This window comes from Muntiacus reevesi, chromosome 13 (genome assembly GCF_963930625.1).
Source record: "Muntiacus reevesi chromosome 13, mMunRee1.1, whole genome shotgun sequence".
NCBI classification, from domain to species: Eukaryota; Metazoa; Chordata; class Mammalia; order Artiodactyla; family Cervidae; genus Muntiacus; species Muntiacus reevesi.
The window spans coordinates 15,486,293-15,511,231 of NC_089261.1; the positions used below are offsets into that span (position 1 = coordinate 15,486,293).

A 24,939-nucleotide genomic window follows, 5' to 3' on the forward strand; every position below is an offset into this window, starting at 1 on the left:
CTTTGAAAAGTGCAGCTTGGAGGGTGCTGTGCTTACACAACTGTGATTGGCAGAGTTGGGATCCAACCCCAAGTCTCCCCAACTTCAAAGACCCCCACCTTTAACCGCTACGCAACACTGCCTCTTTTCCCAGAACATCCAGGTGTTCGAGGCCCTCAAGTCTGGTGTCTGGGGAGTATGTATGTGTTCAGTCGCTAAATTGTGCCCGACCCTGAGACTTCATGGACTGCAGCTCGCCAGGCTCCTCTCCATGGGATTTCCTAAGCAAGAATACTGGAGTGGGTTGCCACTTCCTCGTCCAGGGGACCTTCCTGACCCAGGGATCAAACCCGTGTCTCCTGCATTGGCAGCTGGATTCTTTACCACTGAGCCACCAGAGGAGCCTGGGGGACTGTGTACAGTTCAGGCAAAAATTTCTGAAACAGCCGCTGGCCTGGGCAGGGCTCGCTCCTCCCACCATCCTCTCGACATCTCTCATCCCTCAAGCACCTTTTCTCTTCCTGCTCAAGGCAGCTAATATTTGGGGCCAAGTGGTCACATTACATCATGTTCTTTTTTTCTTTTTGGCCTCAGGCTTGAGCTGTCATCTCTTCAAGAATCTACAACTCAGCATTCTCAAGCTTCTTGAGAAGCTGTAGTTGGCTAGAAAGTATCACTACAATGACCAAGTCATCCTGAAGGCCTGCCATGTGCTGGGGGAGTGGGACATATCTCCAAGCATTAGCTCATCTGTTCTCAGGAAACCGTGGGAGGGGGCTGCATCCCATAGTACAGATGTAGAAACTGATGCTCAGAAAGGTTAGGTAAGCCCTGCAGAGAGTCACTACTTTTCTGGGGGAAAATACAGCCATTTATATCACATGTATGTTAGCACAGACATTCACATATTCCGTGGTCTGGCCCGTGCACCCAACAGAAATGCATATTTGCTGGGACTTCCCTGGTGGTCCCAAATATGTATTTCTGTGCTTGCAATGCATGCACTCAGGTTTCATCCCTGGTCAGGAAACTAGATCCCACATGCCACAACTAAGACCCAGTGTAGCCAAATTAAAAAAAAAAAATCATACTTGCACTCGATCAGAGGATACGTAGAAGGATTTCATGGCAGTATGATTTGAAGAGCCCCGGGCTGCAGCCATGTGGTGCTAGTGGTAAAAAACCTGCCTATTAATGCAGGAGATGTAAGTGATGTGGGTTCGATCCCTGAATCGGGAAGATCCCCTGGAGGAGGAAATGGCAACCCACTCCAGTATTCTTGCCTGGGAAATCCCATGGACAGAGTAGCCTCACAGGCTACTGTCCATAGGGTTGCAAAGAGTTGAAGCAACTTAGCACATACTAACAGAAGACTACAGCCATGAAATTAAAAGACACTTGCTCCTTGAAAGAAAAGCTATGACAAACTTAGTGTACTAAAAAGCAGAGACATCACTTTGCCAACAAAGGTCTGTATAGTCAAAGCTGTGGTTTTTCTAGTATTCATGTATAGATGTGACAGGTGGACCATAAAGAAGGTTGAGAGCTGAAGAATTGATGCCTTCGAATTGTGGTGCTGGACAAAACTCTAGAGAGTCCCTTAGACTACAAGGAGATCAAACCAGTCAACCCTAAAGGAAATCAACCCTGAATATTCTTGGAAGGACTGATGCTGAATACTGATGCTCTTAATATTTTGGTGGGTATCTGATGTGAAGAGTCAACTCACTGGAAGAGACCCTGATGCTGGGAAAGACTGAAGGTAGGAGGAGAAGGGGGCAGCAGAGGATGAGATGGTTGGATGGCATCACTGACTCAATGGACACGAGTTTAAGCAAACTCTGGGAGACAGTGAAGGGCAGGGAAGCCTGGCGTGCTGCAGTCCAAGGGGTTGAAAAGAGCTGGATACAGCTTAGCAACTGAACAACAACAACAAACTGGAAATTACCTGAATGCCCCACAGCAGCAGAATAAATAAAGTGAGTGTTCAGGACTCAGTCATTCAGTCATGTCTGACTCTTTGTGGCCCCATGGACTATAGCCCATCAGGCTCCTCTGTTCATGGGATTTTCCAGGCAAGAATACTGGAGTGGGTTGTCATCTCCTACTCCAGGGGATCTTCCCAACCCAGCGATTGAACAGGCACATTCTTTACCACTAGTGCCAGCTGGGAAGCCCAAAGTGGGTGGTATATTCAAATAATGGAATAGTATACAGCAGAAAATGAACACATAGTAGGACATTAACTAGGGTGATTTTCAAAACATAATAACAAGCAGAAATCAGGTATGAAAAGAGTACATACTTTATGACTCCGTTTACATAAAGCACAAAACCTGGCAAAGCTCATCTGCAGTATTAGAAGTCAGTCTAGAAAGGCTACATACAGTATGATTCCAATTATATGACCTTCTGGAAGAGGCAAAACTTACCAAGACAGTACTAAGATCAATGCTTACCAGGGGAAAGATGAACTGACGAAGCACACAGAATTTTCAGAGCAGTGAACCTACTCTGTGTGATCATGATACATTTGTCCAAACTCAAAGGATGTAGGACACCAAAGTGAAGTGAAAAAGTATTAGTCACCCAGTCGTGTCTGAATCTTTGTGATCCCATGGACTGTAGCCCGCCAGGCTCCTCTGTCCATGGAATTCTCCTGGCAAGAATACTGAAATGGATGGCCATTCCCTTCTCCAGGGGATGTTCCTGACCCAGGGATCGAACTCAGGTCTCCTGCACTGCAGGCAGATTCTTTACTGTCTGAGGCACCAGGGAAGCCTGGACACCAAGGAACCTAATGTAACGCTAACATAAACCATGAACTCATGGGTGCTGGTATGTCAGTGTATGTCCATCAGTTATAATAAAGGCCCCACGCTGCAGGGGATGTTAATGGTAGGGGAGGCTGTGCATGTGGGCGGGGGCGGGGGTGCTGTGCTGGGCTTAGTCGCTCAGTCGTGTCCGACTCTTTGCAACCCCATGGACTGTATCCCGCCGGGCTCCTCTGTCCATGACAGTTCTCCAGGCAAGAATACTGGTGTGGGTTGCCATGCCCTTCTCCAGATCTTTCCAACTAAGGGATTGAACCCAGGTCTCCCACACTGTAGGTGGATTCTTTACCGTCTCAGCCACCGGGGAAACCTGGGGGCTGGGGTGCATGTAATCTCTGTACCTTCCCATTAATTTGCTATTAACCTAAAATGGCTAATAACAAAGTCTTTAATTTTTTTAAAGTTAGGACAGCAGTTGCCCTTGACGGGGTAGTAACTTGAACGGGGCGTGAGAGGGTTTCTGGGGGCTGGAAATGTTTCATTCTTGATCCAGCAGCAGGTTACACAGCTGTGAAAAGTTTTTGGAACTGTATGCTCATGCGTGATGCACTTTTCTATATGTGACCATGCAACAAGACATTTATTTGAGAAGCTCAGTAATTCTACATATCGGGGATTTATCCTGAAAGAATAAATTCAACAGTACAGTAAGATGAGTTTATAAGTGTGTTCACCCTGTATTCTCCACAACAGCTTAAAAACTGGACTCAATCTCAGTGCCCACCAAAAGCAGATCAGTTAAATATTTTATGGTGTGTGTGTACGTGCTCAGTTGTGTCAGATTCTTTGAGACCTTTTGGACTGTGGCCCACCAGGCTCCTCTTGTCCATGGGATTTTTTCAGGCAAGAATACTGGAGTAGATCTTCCCAACCCAGGGATCGAACTCGAGTCTCCTTTGTCTTCTGCACTGCAGGTTAGTTCTTTACCCACAGAGCCATCCGGGAAGCCCCCACTTTATGGTATGTTTAGCCAATTAAGACAATAAAGAAGGATGCTGAGAGTTCCCTGGTGGTCCAGTGATTAAAACTCTGCACTTCCACTGCAGGGGGCGAAGGTTCGATCCCCGATCAGGGGACTAGGGTCTCACATGCCAGGCAGTGCAGCCAAAAAAAAAAAAAATTTTTTTAAAAAGGATGTTGACTTTAAAAGTGACAGCTGTGTATTTAATAGGAACATACATTCTAACATAATGTTGTCTAAAAACAACCTGCTACAAGGACAGCAAGACTCCATATTGGGGGGAACATCTAAATAAACATAAATGCATGTAAGTAATGAAAGTTTTCCCACAATAATAATAGCAACTATCTCTCAACACTGGAATTAAAGACTCTTGTTTGCTTTGCTTCCACTTATCTATAGTTTCCAAATCTTCATAATATACAATGTATACTTATTAGTCATATAAGGATTTAAGTAGGTCCCATATGGGACAGCTGAGCGATCTCACAAATAGTGTTAATGGTGAATCAATCATTGCAAGGACACATCCTGGGCACACATGTACCACTGAATCCTTTCCATGACCCTATGACTGACAGACAATTCCCATTGTACAGACAAGAACATGGAGGTCCTGAGGGGATCAGGAGTTTGCTCAAGGTCACTACACTTGAAAAGAGGCAGACCCAGGATATGAACTTAGTGTCTGACAGAACGTGTGTGATTTAGTTCGCTTGTTTTGTTTGTAACTGACACCCCACACTGCCTCCCTCTGGGTGATGAGACTGTGTGTGTGTGTGCGTGCTCAGTCACTCAGCTGTGTCTGACTCTTTTGGACCCCACGGACTGTAGCCCACCAGGCTCTTCTGTCTGTAGATTTCCCAGGCAAGAATACTGGGGTGGTTTGCCATTTCCCACTCCAGCAGATCTTCCCAACACAGGGATTGAACCCACATCTCTTGCGTTCCTTGCATCGGCAGGCAGACTCTTCAGCATTATGCCACCTGGGAAGCCTGGGTGATCAGATTATACTGGCCAGTTAGAGTCCCCACAGATTAAAAAAAAAAATGGAATACACGGATGCCATTTGCAGCAACATGGATGGGCCTAAAGATTATCACTCTAAATCAAATAAATCAGACCAAGAAAGAAATTCTCATATGATATTGCTCATGTGTGAAATCTTAAAAAACGATACAAATGAATTTACAAAGCATAAGTAGACTCACAGACATAGAAAACAAACTTATGGTTAACCAAAGGGGAAAGTGGGGAGGGAAGAATAAATTAGGAGCTTAACATAAACACACACTACATATGAAACAGGAAAACAACAAGGTCCTACTGTATAGCACAGGGAACTATACTCAGTAGCTTGTAATAACCCATAATGGAAAAGCGTCTAAAAGAGAATATATGTAACTAAATCACTTTGCCGTACACCTGAAACTAATACAACATTATAACTCAACTATATTTCAATAGAAAATTCAAAAATACACTGATTTGTTGAGAAATAATGATCAGAAATTATAGCCAAACACATGCTGCTAAACCACCTCCAAGAAAGATGAGTTCCCTTGGAGACACTGTGCTAAGTGAGAGGGGCCGATCACAAAGCCCATGCCTGGCAGAATCCCATTTACACAAAACGCTTCGAGACGCAGAGCCACAGACACAGAAAGTAGACCAGTGGTTGCCTGGGGCTGAGGAAGGAGAGAAGGAATCACTGATAATAGCAAAGGAGTTTCTTTGGAGGGGGATGACAATGTTCTAGAATTAGATTGTTACACAACCCTTTGATTATACCAAAAGCTGAGCACACTTTAAATGGGTGAAATGCAGGGATGAGTGACAGCTCAGTAAAGACACTGAAAAGTAAGTTAGGACGTCCCTGGTGGTCCAAGCGAGCCTGGTGGTCCCAGGTGAACCTGCCTGCCAACTCAGGGGACACGGGTTGGGGCTGGTTCCACCTGCCGAAGGGCAACTAAGCCCCTGAGCCGCAACTCCCGAGCCCAGGCTCTAGAGCCTGGGAGCCGCAGCTCCCGAGCCCATGTGCCACGACTACTGGAGCCTGCACGCCTGGAGCCCGCGTTCCGCAACAAGGGAAGCCACCGCAGTGAGAAGCCCCAACACAGCAACCAGAGAGGAGCCCCCGCTCGACGCAACTAAAGAAAGCCCGCACCCAGTACAGACAAAAATAAAGAAACAAAAATTTTTAAAAAGTTAGTGCATCATCATGACAACAACCATAGCTGTTAATTAACAAGAGGCATTCATCAAGCTGTGTCCTGGGCACAGCGCCCGACTCTATTCTTGACGAGCCTTGGCTCACATAAGCCTCAATCAGTCCTATCAGGTAGGCACAGCTTTTCCCCCAACCTAGAGATGGGATCACTGAGACCTGTCCAAGGCCACACAGACAGGAAACGGTGTATAAACTATAAACCATTGTGGACCAGATTTCTCTAACGAAGAGTTTGCAGCTAATGGCATCCAGAATGCATGCACACGTGTGCACCCACACACCTTTCCGTCCTGCTGCACTGAGAGCAGAGGAATTAGGAGGAAAACTTCCCCAGCTCGGGTTCCCTCTTTTTGGCACCCAAACCTGCAGAGCCAAGAACTCAGTCCTTCACAAGGCTCCCTGCGCCCTCAGTACCAGCCCCCCAGGTTGACCCTCTTACACGGGGTCCCCGATACACATGTGCCCACGTCACACCCTGGAAGGCCCTGTCTGAGGCTCCCTCAGGGGCTCTCATGAGGGACGTTTCCCTGCTCCTCACTCTGAGCCCCCTCTCAGCTTCCCCCAGCCCCACTGTGAGCTCAGAGCTGCCATGGGAACGGGAGGCGGAGACACGTCGGTGCCTGGCATCTGGACCTGGTTATTTGGGGTTTTAGATTTCAACCTGAGGGAAATGCATACCCTTCCATGGGACTGGTGGGAGTTTAATCTGCCTCATCCAGGGCTGGCAGGGTTGGGGGGGACGGGGGGACTTGGGGGTGACCTGTCACTTTTGTATCAAAAGCTTAAATTGCAAAGTATACATCTGCACGGCCCAATACAGAGCTGTCAGCCACAAGTGGCTATGAACATGGGCTAATGTGTGAAAAAACATACCAGCTTTCAAAGACTTATTACAAAACATGTGGCAATTGTCTTAACAACTTTTCTATTAGTTATATTTGAAATATTTTAGTTAGATTAAATACATTATTAAAATTAACTTCACTTGTTTCATTAGTTTTTAATGTGGTTACTAGAAAATCTAGAATTATGTTCCATCTATAGCTCAATGAAAATTTAGAATTATTCTACCTCACATGATATTTGTGCTGAACAGTGCCTGGCATATGCGCTCTGAACCAGCAACTTATCCCTAGGAATGAATCCTAAAGAATAGAGACAAATACACAAAGATAAATACATAAGAGTAATCACCATTGCCTACTCCAAACAGTAAAAAAAAAATTGGGTAAATGCTGGGCCACAGAAAACTGGTTAAATAAATGCTGGAAATTTTTTTAATATTGTGGGACACAGAAAAATGTTCATGGAATATCATTATATGGTAAAACCAACAGGCAACAAAGATCTTATTTACATGGAAGATCTCATTAACACATTGATATACAAGTGTGTACAAAGGAAAAATTAGGAAAAGGCTACAACAAATCAGTAAATTGTTCCAGATGGTAGAATGACAGGACATTTGTCTCCTCTAGCTCCTTATTTTTGCTTATCTGTCCTTTAAGTTTCCTGCAATTAATAGGGATTACTTGTGTAATCTTATTTAAATTTTTTTCCTTCAATGGCTATAATGAAAACAGAACAGAGAATATCAAGCACTGGTGATACTATGGAGAATGTGGATCCCTCAGACATTGCAGATGGGAATGGAAAATGATCCAGCAACTATGGAAAACAGTCTGGTGATTCCTCTTCAAATTAAACATAGATTTACACCGAATCCAGAAATTCTGCTGCTAAGCATGTACCCAGGATAAATGAAAATGTACATCCACACAAAACCCCGTAAACAAAGGCTCACAGCAGCCCTATGCACAACAGCCAAAACATAGGAACAACCCAGATGTCCTTCAACAGGTGAGTGGATTAAAAAAAATAGCTCATGCAGCTCAATATAAAAAAGAAACAACAAACAACTCAATTAAAGAGTGGGCAGAAGATCTAAACAGACACTTCTGCACAGACAACATACAGATGGCCAAATAAGCCCACGAAAAGATGCTCAACATCGCTAATTATCATAGAAATGCAAATAAAAACTACAGCGAGGTTATTACCTCACACCAGTCAGAATGGCCATCATCAGAAAGTCTACAAACAATAAATGCTGGAGAGGGTGTGGGGAAAAGGGAACCCACCCACAGTGCTGGTGGGAATGTAAGTTGGCACAGCTACTATGGAGACCAGTACGGGGTTCCTTAAAAATCTAAAAACAGAACTACCATGTGATCCAGCAAGGCCACCCCTGGGCATATCTCTGAAGAAAACCAAACATATACACTCCAATGTTCATTGCAGCACTATTTACAACAGCCTAGACATGGAAGCAACCTAAATGTCCATTGCCAGAGGAATGGATAAAAAAGGTGTGGTACATATAATGGAATATTCATCAGTCATAAAAAAGAATGAAATAATGCCATTTACAGCAACAAGGATGCACCTTCATACTAAGTGAAATCAGAAAGAGAAAGACAAATACCATAGGTATCAGTTACATGTGGAATCCTAGAAAAATGATACAAATGCACTTATTTACAAAACAAACAGACTTGCAGATATTGAAAACAAAGATATGGTTACCAAAACGGAAAGGTGGAGGGGAGGGATAAATTAGGAGCTAGGGACGAAGATATACACACCATTATATATAAAATAATCATCAAGGACCTACTATATAGGTTCTATACCCAGTGTATAGCATAGGGAACTACTCGATATTCTATAATAACCTACATGGGAAAAGAATCTGAAAAAGAATGTATATATGTATACGGATAACTGAGTCACGCTGCTGTATGCCTGAAACTACTGCAACATTGTAAACCAACCATACTCTAATATAAAAATTAAAAGTAAGTACGAGGGATGATAGTACATGATAAATATAATTAACACCACTGTACGTTATACATGAAAGTTATCCTAAGAGCAAATCCTAAGAGTTCTCATCACAAGAAAAATTTTTTGTTTCTTCTTTAATTGAATCTATAGAAATGATGGCTGTTCACTAAGCTTATTATGATAATCACTTCAAGATATATATAAACCAAATCTTTATGCTGTACACCTTAAACTTATACAGTGCTGTATATCAACTATATCTCAATAAACTGAAGGAGGAAAAAGGCCGGGAACACAAATCTTTTCTTTCCTCCCATTAATCAGTTTGCTTGTTTACTAAAAAAAAAACAAAAAACTTACATATTTAAGGAAACAGAGAATATTTGATTAAAATTCATTTAATAAATGTGTGCTCTATCCATACAGAGCACATATAGTGGACTATTATTCGGACATAAAAAAGGACGAAGCACTGACACCAGCTACGACGTGGACAAACCCTGAACACATCCTGCTGAAGGAAAGGAACCAGACACAAAAGCCCACAGGTGTGATTCTGTTTATATGAAAAGGCCAGAGCAGGCAAATCGACAGACACAGACTGGATGAGTGCTTGCCAGGGGCAGGGGATGGGGAGCAGAGAGGAGTGGCTGCTAATAGACATGGGGTCTCTGCCTGGCCCTGGCCCCGCCACTCAGCCTGCCTCTCTGCTATGCTAGGAGGGGTTGTGCTCACCGAGGGAAGGAGAATCGCACAGACCAGGAGGTCAGAGACAACACTCAGGAAGGAGGGAAGGAGAAGACTAGGAGAGAGACGGCAGCCCCAAATCCCCTGCAGGGTCCGGCCTCCCCTACATGACTCGGGAGGAGGTGGGAAGTCCGCATTCACCCGCGTCCACTATGGGTGGTCAGGACCATTCGAGCCTGGTGGCAGGCGTACAAAATACCACTTGCTCCTTCCTTCCAGAACCTGTGCTGGTCTCAGGGGGGTGGGGGCCTGACAGACGCCCCCGGGGTACAGCTCTGTCTGCTTCATCCCCTGATGGGTGCCCCCGCCGCTCACTGAGAGACACCGACACAGAAGGCAGAGCCCTCACCTCGCTGCGATCAGGACCCTGATGGGGCGGCTGCTGGCCAAGGAGCATCAGGGCTGGAGTGGGGCTGCTAGTCCACGGGGATGGGCTGGGAGGTGATGCCATTGGGATCCCAGAGGCAGAGGGCCCGGTGGGGGAGGCGGGGCTGGTGGAGGCAGAAGGGAGGAACTCAAGGAGCCCCAAGCCCTTGAGCATGGGCAGAAGACAGACTAAGAACAGAGGTGCGCGGGATGGGGGACGGGCACACACAACAGACTACGGCATTCAGACTTCACCCTGAGTTTCCGGAGGATGCTAAGCCACAAAACAAGAGCCCAGGCAACTGGCAACAGAATGGAAGGTGATGCAGATGATGGAGCTGGGTACCTGCTGAAAGGCCCGCAGGTGTGGTGCTCCTGGCAGGGAAGGTAGCTCAAGACACAGCTGGGAGAAGTAGGGGTGACCGAGAGCATGCTGGCTGCTTTTGCGGGGGGCACCCTTGAGCCACCCTGCCTCCTTCAGGTCCCCCCAGCAGTGTCAGCCTGGATGCAGGTGCCAGGATGCCAAGTGGCATCACCGGGAAGGTCTTGGTGCCTCCCAGGGCCTGCTGAATCCTGACAGACTGACCAGGACTCAACCCCTGGCATCAGCCGAAGTCCTAAAACACAGAGGTGTGCCCGACCAGACAGAAAGGGGAGCTAAACCCATTGCTGCCAAGAGCTGCCGGTTCCACCCCAGCTTCACGTCCTAGGAAACCGCCTCCCGAGACTGTAACTTCCTCCTCCGTATGAAGATAATAATAGCACCGCCCACAGGAGGCTGTTCATACCATGAAAAACAATCAAACCCTATACACAATATGCATAATCGTCAGAACGTGGGAATCCCAACATCCATCCACCGGTAGATGGATGAGCAAAATGAGGCATCTCCACCTGATGGCATATTACTCCACCACAAGACCAATGAAGTACTGACACTTGCTACAGCCTGAATGAACCTTGAAAACATGACGTTAAGTGAGAGAAGCCAGACACGCAAGGCCACTACTGCACCCTCCCTTTTACATGAATCACCCAAAGCAAGCAGACCCATAGAGACAGAAAGTAGGTTAGTGGTTGCCAGGGGCTGCCAGTTAGATGGGAGATGAGAGTGTCTGCTGATGGGCATGAAGTTTCTTTTGGGGGTGACAAAGATGGTTGGGAAATATAGAGGTGGTGGCAGCACATGTGAAAGGACTTAACGCCACTGAATTGTATGCTTTAAAATGGTTAAGATGGAGGAATTCCCCAGCGGTCCAGTGGTTGGGACTTTGTGCTTCTACTCTGAGGACCTGGGTTCAATCCCTGGTTGGGCAACTAAGAGCCTGCAAGCTGCATGGTGCAGCCAAAATAAATAAACAAACACAAAATTTAAAATTTTTTTAAAATAGTTTAAGAGAATTCCCTGGCACTCTAGAGGTTAAGACTCCATGCTCCCACTGCAAGGGGTACAGGTTTGATCCCTGATAGGGGAACTAAGATCCCACATGCCACAGGGCACGACCAAAAAGAAATAATATAAATAAAATTAAATGGTTAAGATGATAAATTTCATGTTACATGAATTTTGCCCCAATTGAAAAAGAAATTATATTACACACTCAGCACTGGATCTGGTAGGAGGAGCATGAGACCCTGGAGTTGCCACGATTGTTATTATTATGCCCCCAAAGCAATCATCTTGCAGTACCTACTCAGCTCTTCAGCTGCCTCCAGGCTCCCAGGGAAGAAGGAACATGCTGTGAGCCGCCTGGGGCTACAGCCAAAGCAATGACTAAGCTAAGGCCTGGGGAGGGAGAATGAGGGGCCGGCCTTCACAGCCTGGAAGGGACCCACCCTCACACGCCTGGCACACAAAAGAGGCTTCGTGGTGTGAGATGCCCTGCTTCTGTCCTCCACCTGCCGGCCACTCGGAAGCCACGTGCTAGGTGTGTTACAGACCACACCTCGCTGCTGGGAATTTAAAAGAAAAAAAAAAATGCACCTGGGAGCACGTGGCCTGGAGAAGGAAGTTATCAGACTCCATTCTATTCTCCACAGCTGACGCAGCCACAAGAAGATTGATTGTTGGCCTTCCTCCAGGACCTTTAAATCCTTTCTACATAAACTTCAACCCACTTTGTAAACGCAAAGGCTGAGTTCCCAGGAAAAGGTTGCCCCAGCCCTGCCTCAGTCTGCAAAATGGCATTTAGGTACCAAAGGTCTTGTTAGATATTTGGGGTTGTGTTTTTTTTTTTTTTTTTCCCCTGCACAGAAAGAATCCTCCAAATCTCAGAACTGGAGGGGATGCTGGGAGAGAGTAAAGTGACATGAGTTTAGAAAACATTCTCCTCCCAGGAGAGACGAGACGATTCTCAAAATCACACCATGCTCTGCTCATCCAGCTCATCTTCCCACGGCTGGGTCTGGCCTTTCCCGTTTGCCTTACAGCAGCAGTACTAACTGCTGCGTGTCAGCATTTATGCGGAGGCAGGACGGAAGCCGAATGCTTGACACACAGTATCTTATTTGATCCTCAACACACTGTCTGTCTCTCACGATTTTCACACCCATTTTACAGATAAGGAAACTGAGAGGTTAAGTCACTCCCTGAAGGTCACACAGAAATGAGTGGCAGGCTGGGATTTGCACTGGGGTCTGTGACTCCAGAGTCTGCTCTCATGACCATCTGCTGCGCTGTCTGCCGAAGTGAAGAAATGACTAGAACAACAAACACATTATCACTTACCTCGCTAAAGAGAGAAAGATGTCTCCATTTAAAAAAAAAGACTAGGGCTTCCCTGGTGGCTCAGTGGGAAAGAATCCTCCCACCAAAGCAGGAGAGACATCAATCCCTGATCCAGGAAGATCCCACATGCCGCGGAGCAACTAAACCTATGCTCTACAATTACTCAGCCTGTGCTCTCGAGCTCAGCGCCATGACTACCGAAGCTCGAGAGCCTAGAGTCGGTGCTCTGCAACAAGAGAAGCCACCACAATGAGAAGCCTGTGAACCACAACCAGAGAGGAGGCCCCACTTGCTGCAACTGGAGAGAGGCCCGCACAGCAGCAAAGATTCAGCACGGCCAAAAATGAATAAATAAAAATTACATTTTTTAAAAAAGGCTAAAGCTAAAGAAGAACAACAACAGTTAATCAGGGGAGATTTAGGCACTTTTCAGAGCCTATAGGGAACTGGTTTTCAGATCTTTCCAGATCTATTTTCAGTTCCAGATTTACCAAAAGTACAAGGGTTTATTATGGTAGGACATTTAAGGAAAGAATTCCAGTTCCATTGGAACTGGTCCAACTTAAGACTCGATGCTTCTAGTGCAGGGGGCACAGGTTTGATCCTGGTTGGGGAACCAAGATCCCACATGCCACAGCCAAAAAAAATTTTTAAATATATAAAAAGAAAAGGAAGAAAAAAAAAAAAGAACTCCAGTTCCTTCTACAAAGAGCTAACACAGACTCTCTATTCCATGACAAACCCATGAAGCACTGGATTAAATTGGAAAAAAATTTAAGGTACCACTAAGCTGGGAAATCTTCAGGTACTAGAAGCAAGGAGGGGACTCAGTCACAGTGAGAGAGGCGCCCAGGGGTACCAGGACAAGTTCAGGCTATAACAGCTAAGTGTGTGGCTTCTGGCCAATGAGTAGCGGCAGTGGCCTTGGGTCTGCATGAGTTAGAAGTGAGACTCCTAACAAAGGCTAGAGTAGAAAGGGCTGCCTCTCCATGTAAGGTGGGACAAAGAATGTTCCCACTGGCCCAGAGAATCAGCAGGGAAGCTGACTCTGCTGAAGAGGTGGGATGATGCAGAGGAGGGAGGAGGACTCTGTGACGAATCAAAGCTTTGGGCCTGTGTCGTGCATGAGAGAAAAACCCAAACCTCTGTGGTGAAGGAAAAACTGAGGAATTAATGTAAATAGTGTTTCCAGACCAGTGAAAACCCTAATAAGGTATCCAGAACAACAAATGCAAGGCACTGTGCAAGCCGCTTCTGTAGCCCTGAGCACAGGGTACTCTCATCAGGGAGGCACGTCAGCTAAGCGCATCTCCACTTGGTTTGGCCTTGGCATGAATGTAGAGATGAAGGCACACAGAAAGATGTGAAAACCAGGGGCAGACAGCCCAAAGATGAGCTCAGAATAAAAAACCAAACTACACAAGCAAATGGTCAGCATTTAGGAGAATCAGCAGACACAATTAATAAATGGAATGGAACCCCAAGAAGATGAGACAGCAGAAACTATAAATTATTTCAAATAATGTAAGAACAGTGCCCTATAACAAAAGTGGTGACTCTGAAAACCATACAGAACTTACGAAATAGTTTTTAAATTCCATAGACTTAAAAAAAAAAGCTAGGGCAGCAAAGCTGTAATAGGTAAAGAGTGAATTAGTCAATCAGAAGGCAGACTTAGGTAAACAACTTAAAATACAGCACAGAGAAACAAAAAGGTATGAAATGTGAAAGAAAGGTAAAGAGGCATCAGGACAGAATGACAGGGTTCATCACCTTTCTAAAGGAAGAAGATAAGGAGAAAGGGGAGAGAGAATATTTTCATGATGGAAGACATGAGTTGCTTTTAAAATAATATAGCATCAACCATTCCCCAGCAGAATAAATGAAAGCCACACATAGACAAAAGCATAGTATATACTAAAAAAAAAAAAAAAAAAAAAAAACCCAAAACAAACAAACAAGCAAACAAACACCCACAACAGATATTTTTAAAACACAGGGGAAAAAACAGATTTCCACAAAGGAATATCAATCAGATAAAAGAGTTGACTTTTCAACAGGAAGAGATCAAAAACTTCAGTCCTGAGAGAAAACATGGAGCAATCTCAAGTTTTATACCTAGTCGAATGACCATTCCTATGAAATGAAATGAAATGTTAGTCTCTCAGTTGTGTCTGACTCTTTGCGACCCCATGGACTATAGTCTGCCAGGCTCCTCTGTGTGTGGCATTCTCCAGGCAAGAATACTGGAGAGGGTTGCCATTCCCTTCTCCAGGGGATCTTCCTGACCTGGGGATTGAACCTGGGTCTCCTGCACTGCAGGCAGATTCTTTACCATCTGAGTCACCAGGGAACCCCCATAGGCTGGCAAAAAAAAAGACATTTTCAGACAAAGCTGACAACTCAGAGACTCGTTGAAAACTCTATGGAAAGCTGTGTTACAGAGGAAGAAAACTGAATCTGTAAGGAAGAATGGTTGCAAGAATTAATACAGTCTGCATAAAACAATAAAAATATAGGTTTTAAAAATAAAGAAAAAATACTACAGAGTGATACAAATTCAAGCATGCTAAGGTTCCTGAAATTAAAAGATGCTTACTCCTTGGAAGGAAAGTTATGACCAACTTAGACGGCATATTAAAAAGCAGAGACATCACTTTGCCAACAAAGGTCCGTCTAGTCAAGGCTATGGTTTTCCCAGTAGTCATGTATGGATGTGAGAGTTGGACTATAGAGAAAGCTGAGCACTGAAGAATTGATGCTTTTGAACTGTGGTGTTGGAGAAGACTCTTGAGAGTCCCTTGGACTGCAAGGAGATTCAACCAGTCCATCCTAAAGGAGATCAGTCCTGGGTGTTCATTGGAAGGACTAATGTTGAAGCTGAAACTCCAGTACTTTGGCCACTTCATGCAAAAAGCTAACTCATTTGAAAAGACCCTGATGCTGGGAAAGATTGAGGGCAGGAGGAGAAGGGGATGACAGAGGATGAGATGGTTGGATGGCATCACCGACTCAATGGACATGAGTTTGGGTAAACTCCAGGAGTTGGTGACAGACAGGGAAGCCTGGCATGCTGGGGTTCATGGGATTGCAGAGTCGGACACGACTGAGCAACTGAACTGATCTGAAGGCCCCTGATCATCAGCACACAGGCAAGATAATGACTAACTTGAGCCATGTCAAAGATGGCAGACATGTCAATGATGATATGAATTGCTGAAGGAAGTTACAGAATACCTTTAAAAGGGGTATATGTGGCCTGCTTCTGAAAAGTTTACAAAAATCAAAATGATTTGCACCTGCCAACAACTACTCAACACAGATCATGTGTGAAGAGTGTTATTCAAATTCTCACTTAATCCTCACAGCAGGCTTAGGACACATTTCCATTTTACGGATGGGGAAACTGAGACTCAGGGAGGCAAATTTTCTTGCTTGGACAGTTAAGAGGTAGTGCTGTGATTCAAAGACACATCTATCTGCTGGTAAAGGTGAATGTGATGGGAGGCTAGTCTATGCCCACCCAGGACTCTGGCTGAGGTCTCAGAGATGCAGGAGAGGATAAGATCAGGAAAACCCTGAGAGCCACCAGGTGGGTGAGATCTGGGAAGTGCTGGGTGCTCACCCAGGGTTCTTTGATCACTGGGACCCTGATATTGGTACTCAAGAGGTGGAAGGGATCCCCCCTGCCCTTCTTTTTACACTGTTGTATGACTCAGCCATACCAATTCTGCTGATGTCTCCTGCCTGGCCACCTGCCCTCCCTCTGAGAAGTACCTGAGCCCTGAAACTGCACTCTCTCACCTCCCAGGGAGCTGTGCAGAGAACTGCAGGTCCACTTCTGGCAGGCTACCGGTCCACGAAGGTCACAGGGCTGGGACAACAAAGGGCCTTTTTGTCCTGGCCCTTAAGGTGGCCGCCACCACCAGCGGAAATCACCCACTTGACCTTCTGGTTTTATGAATTAATAATAAAGCTGGCGCCGGCGACAGGATGGCTGGCAGGACCCGGGTGCCAGGTTCCTTTCCATCACCTTGCCTGGCCTCTCCAGCCTGGGAAAAGGAGGCCCTATCTTATCTCCCCAAAGCAGTGGGTACCCTGGAGCTGAAAACACTGTGTTCCCTGGGCTTGAGATAATAGATATTAAGGTGCTTTGTAAAAGAAGCATCATCTTATCAACACACGAGGCATTTTGTCTGTAGGATTGGGCCGTATGGCATATCTGATCAGTGATTAAGTTCCATGCTGCCTTCTGGGGAACATTAACTCACAAAAAAATTATCCTGCCAGCGTGAGGGTGGGGGAGGCGAGAAGGAAAGATGCATAAGGGATGCAATTACTACTAGTCCGCGGAGCTGGGAAGCGCTGGAGCGGATCACCAGCTGCTCTCACGCAGAGAAAACACAACTATTTCTTCTGAAGCCGGTGTGAGCCTCAGAGTCAGACCTGTGAGGTCTGATTCCATAGGAGCTGAGAGGGCCTCCACTTTCTTAGCCTTTTCCACACCCCTTCACACTGCCCACCACCAAGCCTGCCCTCCCCGGAGGATGGGTAGCCCACAGCTCTAGAACGTTCCACATCACCCAGAGCTAATCCTATCCATCTCGAGGTCCATTTTCCCCTTGCCAACTTAGTAAAGAACACTATTGACAAGGTTGTGGTGAGGGGCACAGTTCCCTGGTAGTCCAGTGGCTAAGACTCTGCACTTCAAGGGCTCAATCCATGAGTTCAATCCATGGTCAGGCAACTAGATCACATGTGCCTCAGCTAAGAGTTTGCATGCCACAACTAAGACCTGGAACAGCCAAATAAGCAATATCCAAAAACAAAATAAAATGAAACAAGGTCATGGGTCAGCAGCGTCACGTCTCCCACATCAGACAGACGCAGGGACCCTCACACTCTCTGTCTATATTGTGTCATGTGGGAGTTTCTCTTTACCCCGAAAAAAAAGGTCTGGTTTTGGATTTGGGTTCTACACACAGCATCTAAGTCGTCTTTTGTAGATTGTGTTTTCCCTTTTTATAGAAGTATAATTGATTCACAGTATCAAGATCATGTTAGTTTCAGGTGTATAGCACATCAATTCAGTTACACACATGCATCTAAGTAACCTTGAGCCATCAGCTGCATGTCTGAGCCCCAGCGTCCTCATCTGTAAACGGGTAATGAAAGTCCCACTGGGCTCTTAGGAGGATAGGAGGACGATGGGTGGAAAGGGCCCCAGGAGGAGCAGCTGTGACCTCGGCCGCAGCCCAAGACCATATGGTCAACTGCCACATCTTCAAAGGTGTGGAACTGGAGGCGTGGAGAGGGTGTCTCAGCACTACCGCACGGGGCAGACCCCACGATCACCTGGCCCTGCTCCACAAGCCGCCACTGACCCAGGACGAGCGGGCCAGGGCAGGGGTGCTTGTGGGTGCCCAAGAATTAGTTCCCTTGTACCCAGCGCTTTCTTGCATGTTTCTACACTGTGAGCACCCAGGGTGGGCAGAGGTCTGGACACCCCTGCCTGACCAAGGGAGAGGAGGCTGCTGAGGGCTAGGGCCACTTGGCCTCCCTCGTGTGGTCTAGACCACTGCACCCAGGGCCCCTGAGAGCTCAGACGTCAGGGACCAGTCCTCCCAGACATGTCTGTTCCTCCCTCAGCAGGGAGCCACCCTTTTTCATTTTTCTAAAAAAAATTATTTAGTGCTCAATTTATCTTCACTTTCCTTTTGGGGTCTTATTTACGTACAGTGGACTGCAGTGTCACTGTTTTAAGAATCTCATGAAAGCTGAGGGTGTCTCCCGGGGCTCCCTAGGCACAATTCTGCACCCCATTTTATGGGATTCAGAGACTCCTCAAGGATTCCAAGTTAAAACCATAGTCTAGGACTTCCCTGGTGGCTCAGAGGTAAAGAATCCACCTGCCAATGCAGCAGACACAGGTACAATCCCTGGTCCAGGAAGATCCCACACAGTGTAGAGCAACTAAGCCCACGTGCCATGACTATTGAGCCTGTGCTCGAAAGCTTGGGAGCCGAAACACTGAAGTCTGAGAGCCCTAGGGCCCATGCTCTGCAACAAGAGAAGCCGCCACAGTAAGAAGCCTGTGCATCACAACTAAAGAAAAGCCCACAGGGCAACGAGGACTCTGCCCAGCCAAAAATAAATGAAATAAATACACTATTTTTTTTTTAATGAAAACAAACTAAAATCTACCCCGGAGAAAATGGAAAGGAAGCTGGGTGCATCTTGTTTGGCCATTTAGCTTCACAAGCCTTGATGACAACAGGAAGAACACAGTGGTACCCGCTGGCCCGCCCTTACCCCTCAAGGTCCCTTCAGGAGGGCAGAGGAGGAGTCCCTTGCACGGGAGGTGGTGAAGGGGCTGAGGCCACAGCTTCGGGCTGCTTGAAGGCTTTATAACCCAGGAGTATCGCCCAGAAGAGAGATTTCAGTGGAAAATGTATTATGTCACTCCTAGAAGCCAGCCCAGGCCACACAGGACTCCCTCATCTCTGGCTCCCTCCCCAAAAGATGAGGTCCGGGGGTCAGACCAGAAACTGAATCCTGCCTCTGCTTCTCAGTGGCCTGTGGCCCTGGTCTGTCACATCCTCTCCTCGGCCTCGACTTGCCCATCTATGGAACGGGGAGGCCAAAGCATCCCTGGGAGGATTCCGTGAGCCACTGCGGGGGAACATCCCGGCTCAGCCCGGTGTCTGGCAGATGACGGGTGCCCGATAAACACTAGCTCCAACCATCCTGAGGTCTGAACTCCCGATCTGAGAGATTGTTTTTTCTTCTTCCTTCCTTCTGGCAGCTTCTTGGCATCTACATAGACATGCCTGTAGAGCTGTTTTGGAGCCTGAAGGAAAAAAAAACAACAGACCCTTCCACCTTTCCCAGAAGTCTACTCTTACTGTTTCCTTTCCAACTCCAGGAGCAGACACTGGGCGGGGGGACGGGAAGCAGGGCCACCTCCACGCCAGCTCCAGGTAGTGACGGGGGACACACTCCAGTGAGTGTCTCCTAAGGAGCTTTTCCTCCCTTCCAGGGCCCATGTCACACCCCGGACACACACGCTGGGCTTGACCTCACACCTGCCATAGAGAAAGGCAAGCTCACCACTCAGACACACAACCAGGATGCCTTTGCTGGGGTTTTAATAGGAATGTTAACCATCTAGGTAGTTGGCTTTGCTGGCACAGCAAAGATGTTTGGGAATATTTGCTTGTGTTTTAAATCGATCGACGAGGCTCTTAGAGCAAAGAAGAGGTGGGTGTGCAGACCTGAAGATGCCCTCTGTGGGCGAGCTTGGGCTCAGGCCTATTTTTGGTGGGGCTGGCATGGCCTGGGTCGTTGCTGGGGTGGTGCTAGATTTTATACCAGACACACGCTCCTGGGCAATACTGCTTGGGTTATAAAGTCCTCAGGGCCTTCACCCCCTCAACGTGAACCTCTTGTGTTCCCAGTGAGCACAAAGGTGAACAAGACACATCCTCCTCACTCTCGGGGAGCTCCAAGTTTCGAGGGGGTGGCAGGTGACAAAGCTGACAATTACAACAGGCTGTGATGCTATTATGGGAGGCAGCGCAGGAGCTGCGGGAGTGCTGGGGACTGGCATTTAACACAGCAAGGTTGGAAGGAGGGTAGCCAGGGAAGGCTCTCTGGAAGGAAACAATAGCTAAGCTGAGCTCTGAACTAAGAGCATGAGTTTCATGGAGATGAGGAGAAGAGAAGCCAGGCTCCATCTTCTCCTGGGTGAGGGTTACTGCCACAAGCAAATGCCGAATTACCTGAAATGGAAAGAGTGCTCCGGGCCACGAGGAACAGCTTGTGCAAAGGCCTGGAGGTGAGAAAAACGTATGGCAGCCTGTTCCTACCCTTTCTGGATTCCTAGAAATCTTCAAGGCGATGAAACACAGTGAAAGCACAGTAGTGGCAGGACAGTGGACCCCGGGGACACTGGGATCCCCTACTCCTCTGCTATGCACTGTGGGATGGCAGGCAAGTTGCTTAAGCACTCTGAGCTTCGGTTTCCTCATCTGAAATGGCCACAGTACCACCTTCCCTGGAGGATTACTATGAGGATCCCTTGAGGGTGCATGCAAAGGGGTCAGGCTGATTCTTCCAATCAAGGACCATCTTGGTGCTCAGAGAGGCAGGGGGAACCTAGCAACCCCATGGGAACCGCCTGTCCTCTGGTTGCCCTGGTCTGAGGCTCTGCTCCGTTCTCAGGACCAGCCCGCAGGATCCTGGGAGCTGATGTCCCCACACCAAGTCAGGCATCGCCACACATACATACATCATCTGGTTCAGTCTACACCTCCACCCCAGGATCCAGGTGGGTGCACTAACACTCGAAGAGGTAAGACAACTTGCTTAAGGTCACACAGCTCTGAAAAAGTGGGACAAAGACTTAACTCTTACTTGTGGCTCAGAGCGACCAGGATCTTATCAATGTGTTTAAAGCAAGGCTGAGAATATTAAATGCTTGCGATTGTTCTAAATGCACGCGTAGTCACTCAGTAGTGTCTCTCTGTGACCTCATGGACTGTAGCCTGCTAGGCTCCTTTGTCCATGGAATTCCCCAGGCAAGAATACTGAAGTAGGCTGTCATGCCCTCTTCCAGGGAATCTTCCCAAACCCAAGTCTCCCGAGTCTTCTACACTGGCAGGCGGATTCTTTACCACTGTGCCACCTGGCAAGCTGCTTGTTCTAAATACTTTGCATACATCTCTCATTTAATCCTAACAGCTCAGAAGAAGGTATGACTTCTATCCTGACTTCACAGTGCATGAAACTGAGGCACTCAGGGCATGAATGACCTGCCGAAGGTCACATACCTAGCAAAACACCTTAGATCAGGCCCCTGTCCCAACTTGAGCCCTATGTCCGTGTCCTCATCTCAAACAAACCTCACTCATTGTCTTCACTCTGTTCCTGTCAAAGAACCTTTGCATTTGCTGTGCCCTCTGCCCCCAATGCATTTCCCACTGGTCTTCACACAGCTTTCTTCTTCTTATTTGGGTCTGTTCCATTATCACCTCCTCTGAGAAGCCCTCCAGGTTGACCCTAAAGAAACGTTTCCTTGCCCCATCCCAGCTCTCATGCCACTGGGTTGTATCTTCTTCCCAGAACTACGGGTTGATTTGTTCATACTGTGCGTCTCCCCTCTGCAGTATCAGTCTCTCGGGTCCGAATGGGTAAAAGAGCTCAGACTGTGCCAACCCCAGGGGAGGTTTCCACCTACTTAAAGTTAAGATAACAGAAGGCAGGCGTTCATCCATCCCTCTAGTCTGATTTCAGAACACCCCCTCCCAGCTCTCCTCTGTCTCCCCTCTCTCTTTGGGGTGTGAAATCCGAGTTCTGAGCAGCAAGAAGGGAAGCCATATCTGGGAAAGCAACAGAGCATGGAACACTCAGTGTCTAAGTCATCCCTATAGGAGGCTGGACCCAGGAAACTGACAAGACTCCCAGCATGCTCTGCAGCCCATCACCTGTCAAACTGCACAAGCAGATGGAATTCCCCCAGACTGCCTGGCGTGGGGGCTGCCTGAGAGATTACAGCCAGTAGAGCCCACACTTCCTGCCGAGATCCCAGCCTCAGAGAATCCCACTTCTATCCATCCAGACTCCAGGCAGCCAGCGGGCACTCAAGAAATATAATAGATACAGGGGAAGCCCGAGAAAGTCAGGTCATGGTCCTACCTCCTCTCTCACGTGAGCCTTGGGGCTGAACTAGACTTTGTAAAACTTTCTGAAGAAATAAATAGTCACACATGATTCAAAATGAAAATATAAAAAAGTTAATAGTGAAAGGCTCACTCCTCCTTTATCTCTCCTACCAAATCCCCTGGTAAGTATTCATTACTCTTCCTTGATGCAAATGAAACAGTTACAAAAATATACTCTTCTCTTAAAAAAAAAAAAAAAGAAAAGAAAGGGGTTCCATATTATGCATATGCACCACACCCTTTTTTCCCTCCCCTAGAAGGTGTCTGTATACATATCTGTGTATGTATGCACCTGTATACACACACACACACACACACACACACACACACAAACTAATTAAGGTCTTTCTGTAATTTTCACCCAATTCTCCTGGAAAGAGGTATTTAGATTGGGGGTAAAGAAGGGTCATTTTTCAGCCCAGGCACAAATGGCTGGCGGCTCCCTCCAGCTGATCCACCATGGATTCTGTCTGCCTTAAACTCCAAGCAGGCACCAGAGGCCTGCTGCCTGGAAATAACATCTGTCTCCCGTTTTCATGACCATCTATAGTCTACCAGATACTAGCAGAAATCCCATTCTAGAAAGAAACCGAGACTCAGACAGGTAAAGTGACTAGCCCAAGGTCACACAGCCAGGAAGTGGAGCTGGCAGGGATCACACAGCATTTGCCCACTGTCAAAGCCAGTCTGCCCACTCACCTAGCCTTTCGTGGTCCTCAGTCCACACCCCGCTTCACAGCCCCGTAACAGAACCAGAGGCCCAGAGGTCATGGTCCACGGTCAAGTTCCCAACCCGGCAGGACTTGGGCGGTCAGGCGCTTCCGCCATCACTTCCCTGCGGTCAGCTCGACCCGCAGCCCGGCCTCCCGAGCGCCCTGCCCGGGCGGACGCTGGGCGCGCAGCCTCTGCGGGGCCCGGGAGTCCGGGCGAGCTCGAGGAAGGTCGCCGGGCTCCCGCAAAGTGCTCCTCGGGCGCTGCCTCGCTTAATTCTCCCAGTTACCCATGGAGCCAGACCCACCTGAACCCATTTCACAGACCGGAGGCGCAGAGACCCGCGCAGCCGCCAAAGGTCACGCAGCCCTGCTCGCACCCAGCTGCCGCCGATTTCAAAACTTTCCTCCCCGGCGCATCGCGTAGCCAACGACTTTCAGGTGCGGGGCGCGCACAACAGCTGAGCGCGCCCAGGCACTCGCTCTCCCGGGCTCCTGCTCCGCCCCGGGAGGGGGGAGCCAGGACCCTGCTCCCTCCCGGGTCTGCAGTCGCAGGCGGGGCTTTCCGGCCAACTCCGAGGGCGCCGGGGCACAGTGGCCCGGCACTTACTCAGCATCGTCGCAGCCTGCAAAGCGGCCGGCGGGGAACCCATTTGAAGGAAGGGGAGACTGAGGCGCCCAGAGAGCCAGCTACTAGCCCAAGGTCACACAGCGCGGGGGTTCAGAGCCGAGCGGCCGGCCGTGGGCTGGGAGCCCCAGGGCCAGCCGGCTGGCGGTCCCCGCCCCCGTCCCCGCGCGCGCCCCCCGCGGGATACTCACAGCCGGTCTTGCCCTCCAGCTCCCGCACCTCCTCGGACGCGGAGTGGGCAGCGCCCATGGTGCCCGCGGCGGGGCCCCGGGGCGTTCGTCTGTCCCAGGCCCTGGGCTGGCGTCAGCTGCGCCGCGGCCGCACCGGCCTCGGGTCCAACGCCGGTCGGGACGCCAGGAACGGGTCTGAGCCGCGGGTTCCGCGTGGGGCGCGAGCGCAGCCTCTTATAGAGGCGGCGGGCGGAGCGCCACGGTCCTAGCGCGCGCCGGCTTCGCGCACGGCCGGGAGTGGGCAGCGCCCAGCCCCGGGCGGGGGACCCAGGTTCCTCAGCCCTCGCAGCAGCAGCCGTGCTCATCCCTTCTGCACCCCTGCCGGCCCTGGGAAGAAGCAGGTGTGAGCAGAGTTGGGGTATACAGGTAGGAGGGATCAGAACAAATGGAGGTTCCACGCCCACCCCCACCCCGGTTCCACTACACCTCCTCCCAATTCTCAGAAAGGAAACTCCCTGGGAACAGTGAAGAAGGACAGCGTTAATTAGCTCTACGGTGAACAGCAATAAAGATAATATGATAATAATAATAGCAATTCAGCTTGAATGCACACGGAGGGGGTGCTTTGCTTAGCTTATTCCAGGAGAGCCCAACATGATGAAGTGGACACACCCACAGACAAGACTATCCAGTCCTAGTCGCTCAGCCTAGTAGCTTAGGATGGAGACCTTCTCAAACTTGAGGTTCAGGGACTCAGGCAGGGTCCAGGAGGCTGCATTTCAACCTGTCAGAGAATGCAATCCTTCTGGGAGAAGTTCTGACTTAGGCTGGCTGTAGGGAGTTGGGTTCTGTTAACCAGGATGGGTGACCCCAGCCAGTCCCACCAGCTGTCTAACTGTGACTCCTTCTCCTTAAGATGGGGATAGTAATAGTTGATGAGAACCTCCATCAGAAGGGCCTTCCCTGGTGGCTCAGACGGTAAAGCGCCTGTCTGCAATGCAGGAGACCGGGGTTCGA

General features: G+C 48.3%; 1 protein-coding gene across 4 annotated transcripts in view; it reads right to left on the reverse strand.

Annotated features, from left to right (window-relative positions):
- Positions 1 to 24,117, reverse strand: part of TESC (tescalcin) — a 61,936-nt gene extending 37,819 nt beyond the window's left edge. For 3 of the 4 annotated variants that reach the window (XR_010658821.1, XR_010658820.1, XM_065904190.1), the window contains exon 1: positions 23,944 to 24,117. Coding sequence is in view for 2 of the 4 variants with exons in the window: in XM_065904190.1 (XP_065760262.1) it covers positions 23,944 to 24,001 (58 nt within the window). In the remaining 2 variants the exon portion in view is untranslated. Of the gene's footprint in view, positions 1 to 23,432; positions 23,588 to 23,943 lie in introns of those variants that run through there. The other variant, XM_065904191.1, reaches the window with a different exon arrangement.
- Positions 24,118 to 24,939: the final 822 nt, after the last annotated feature.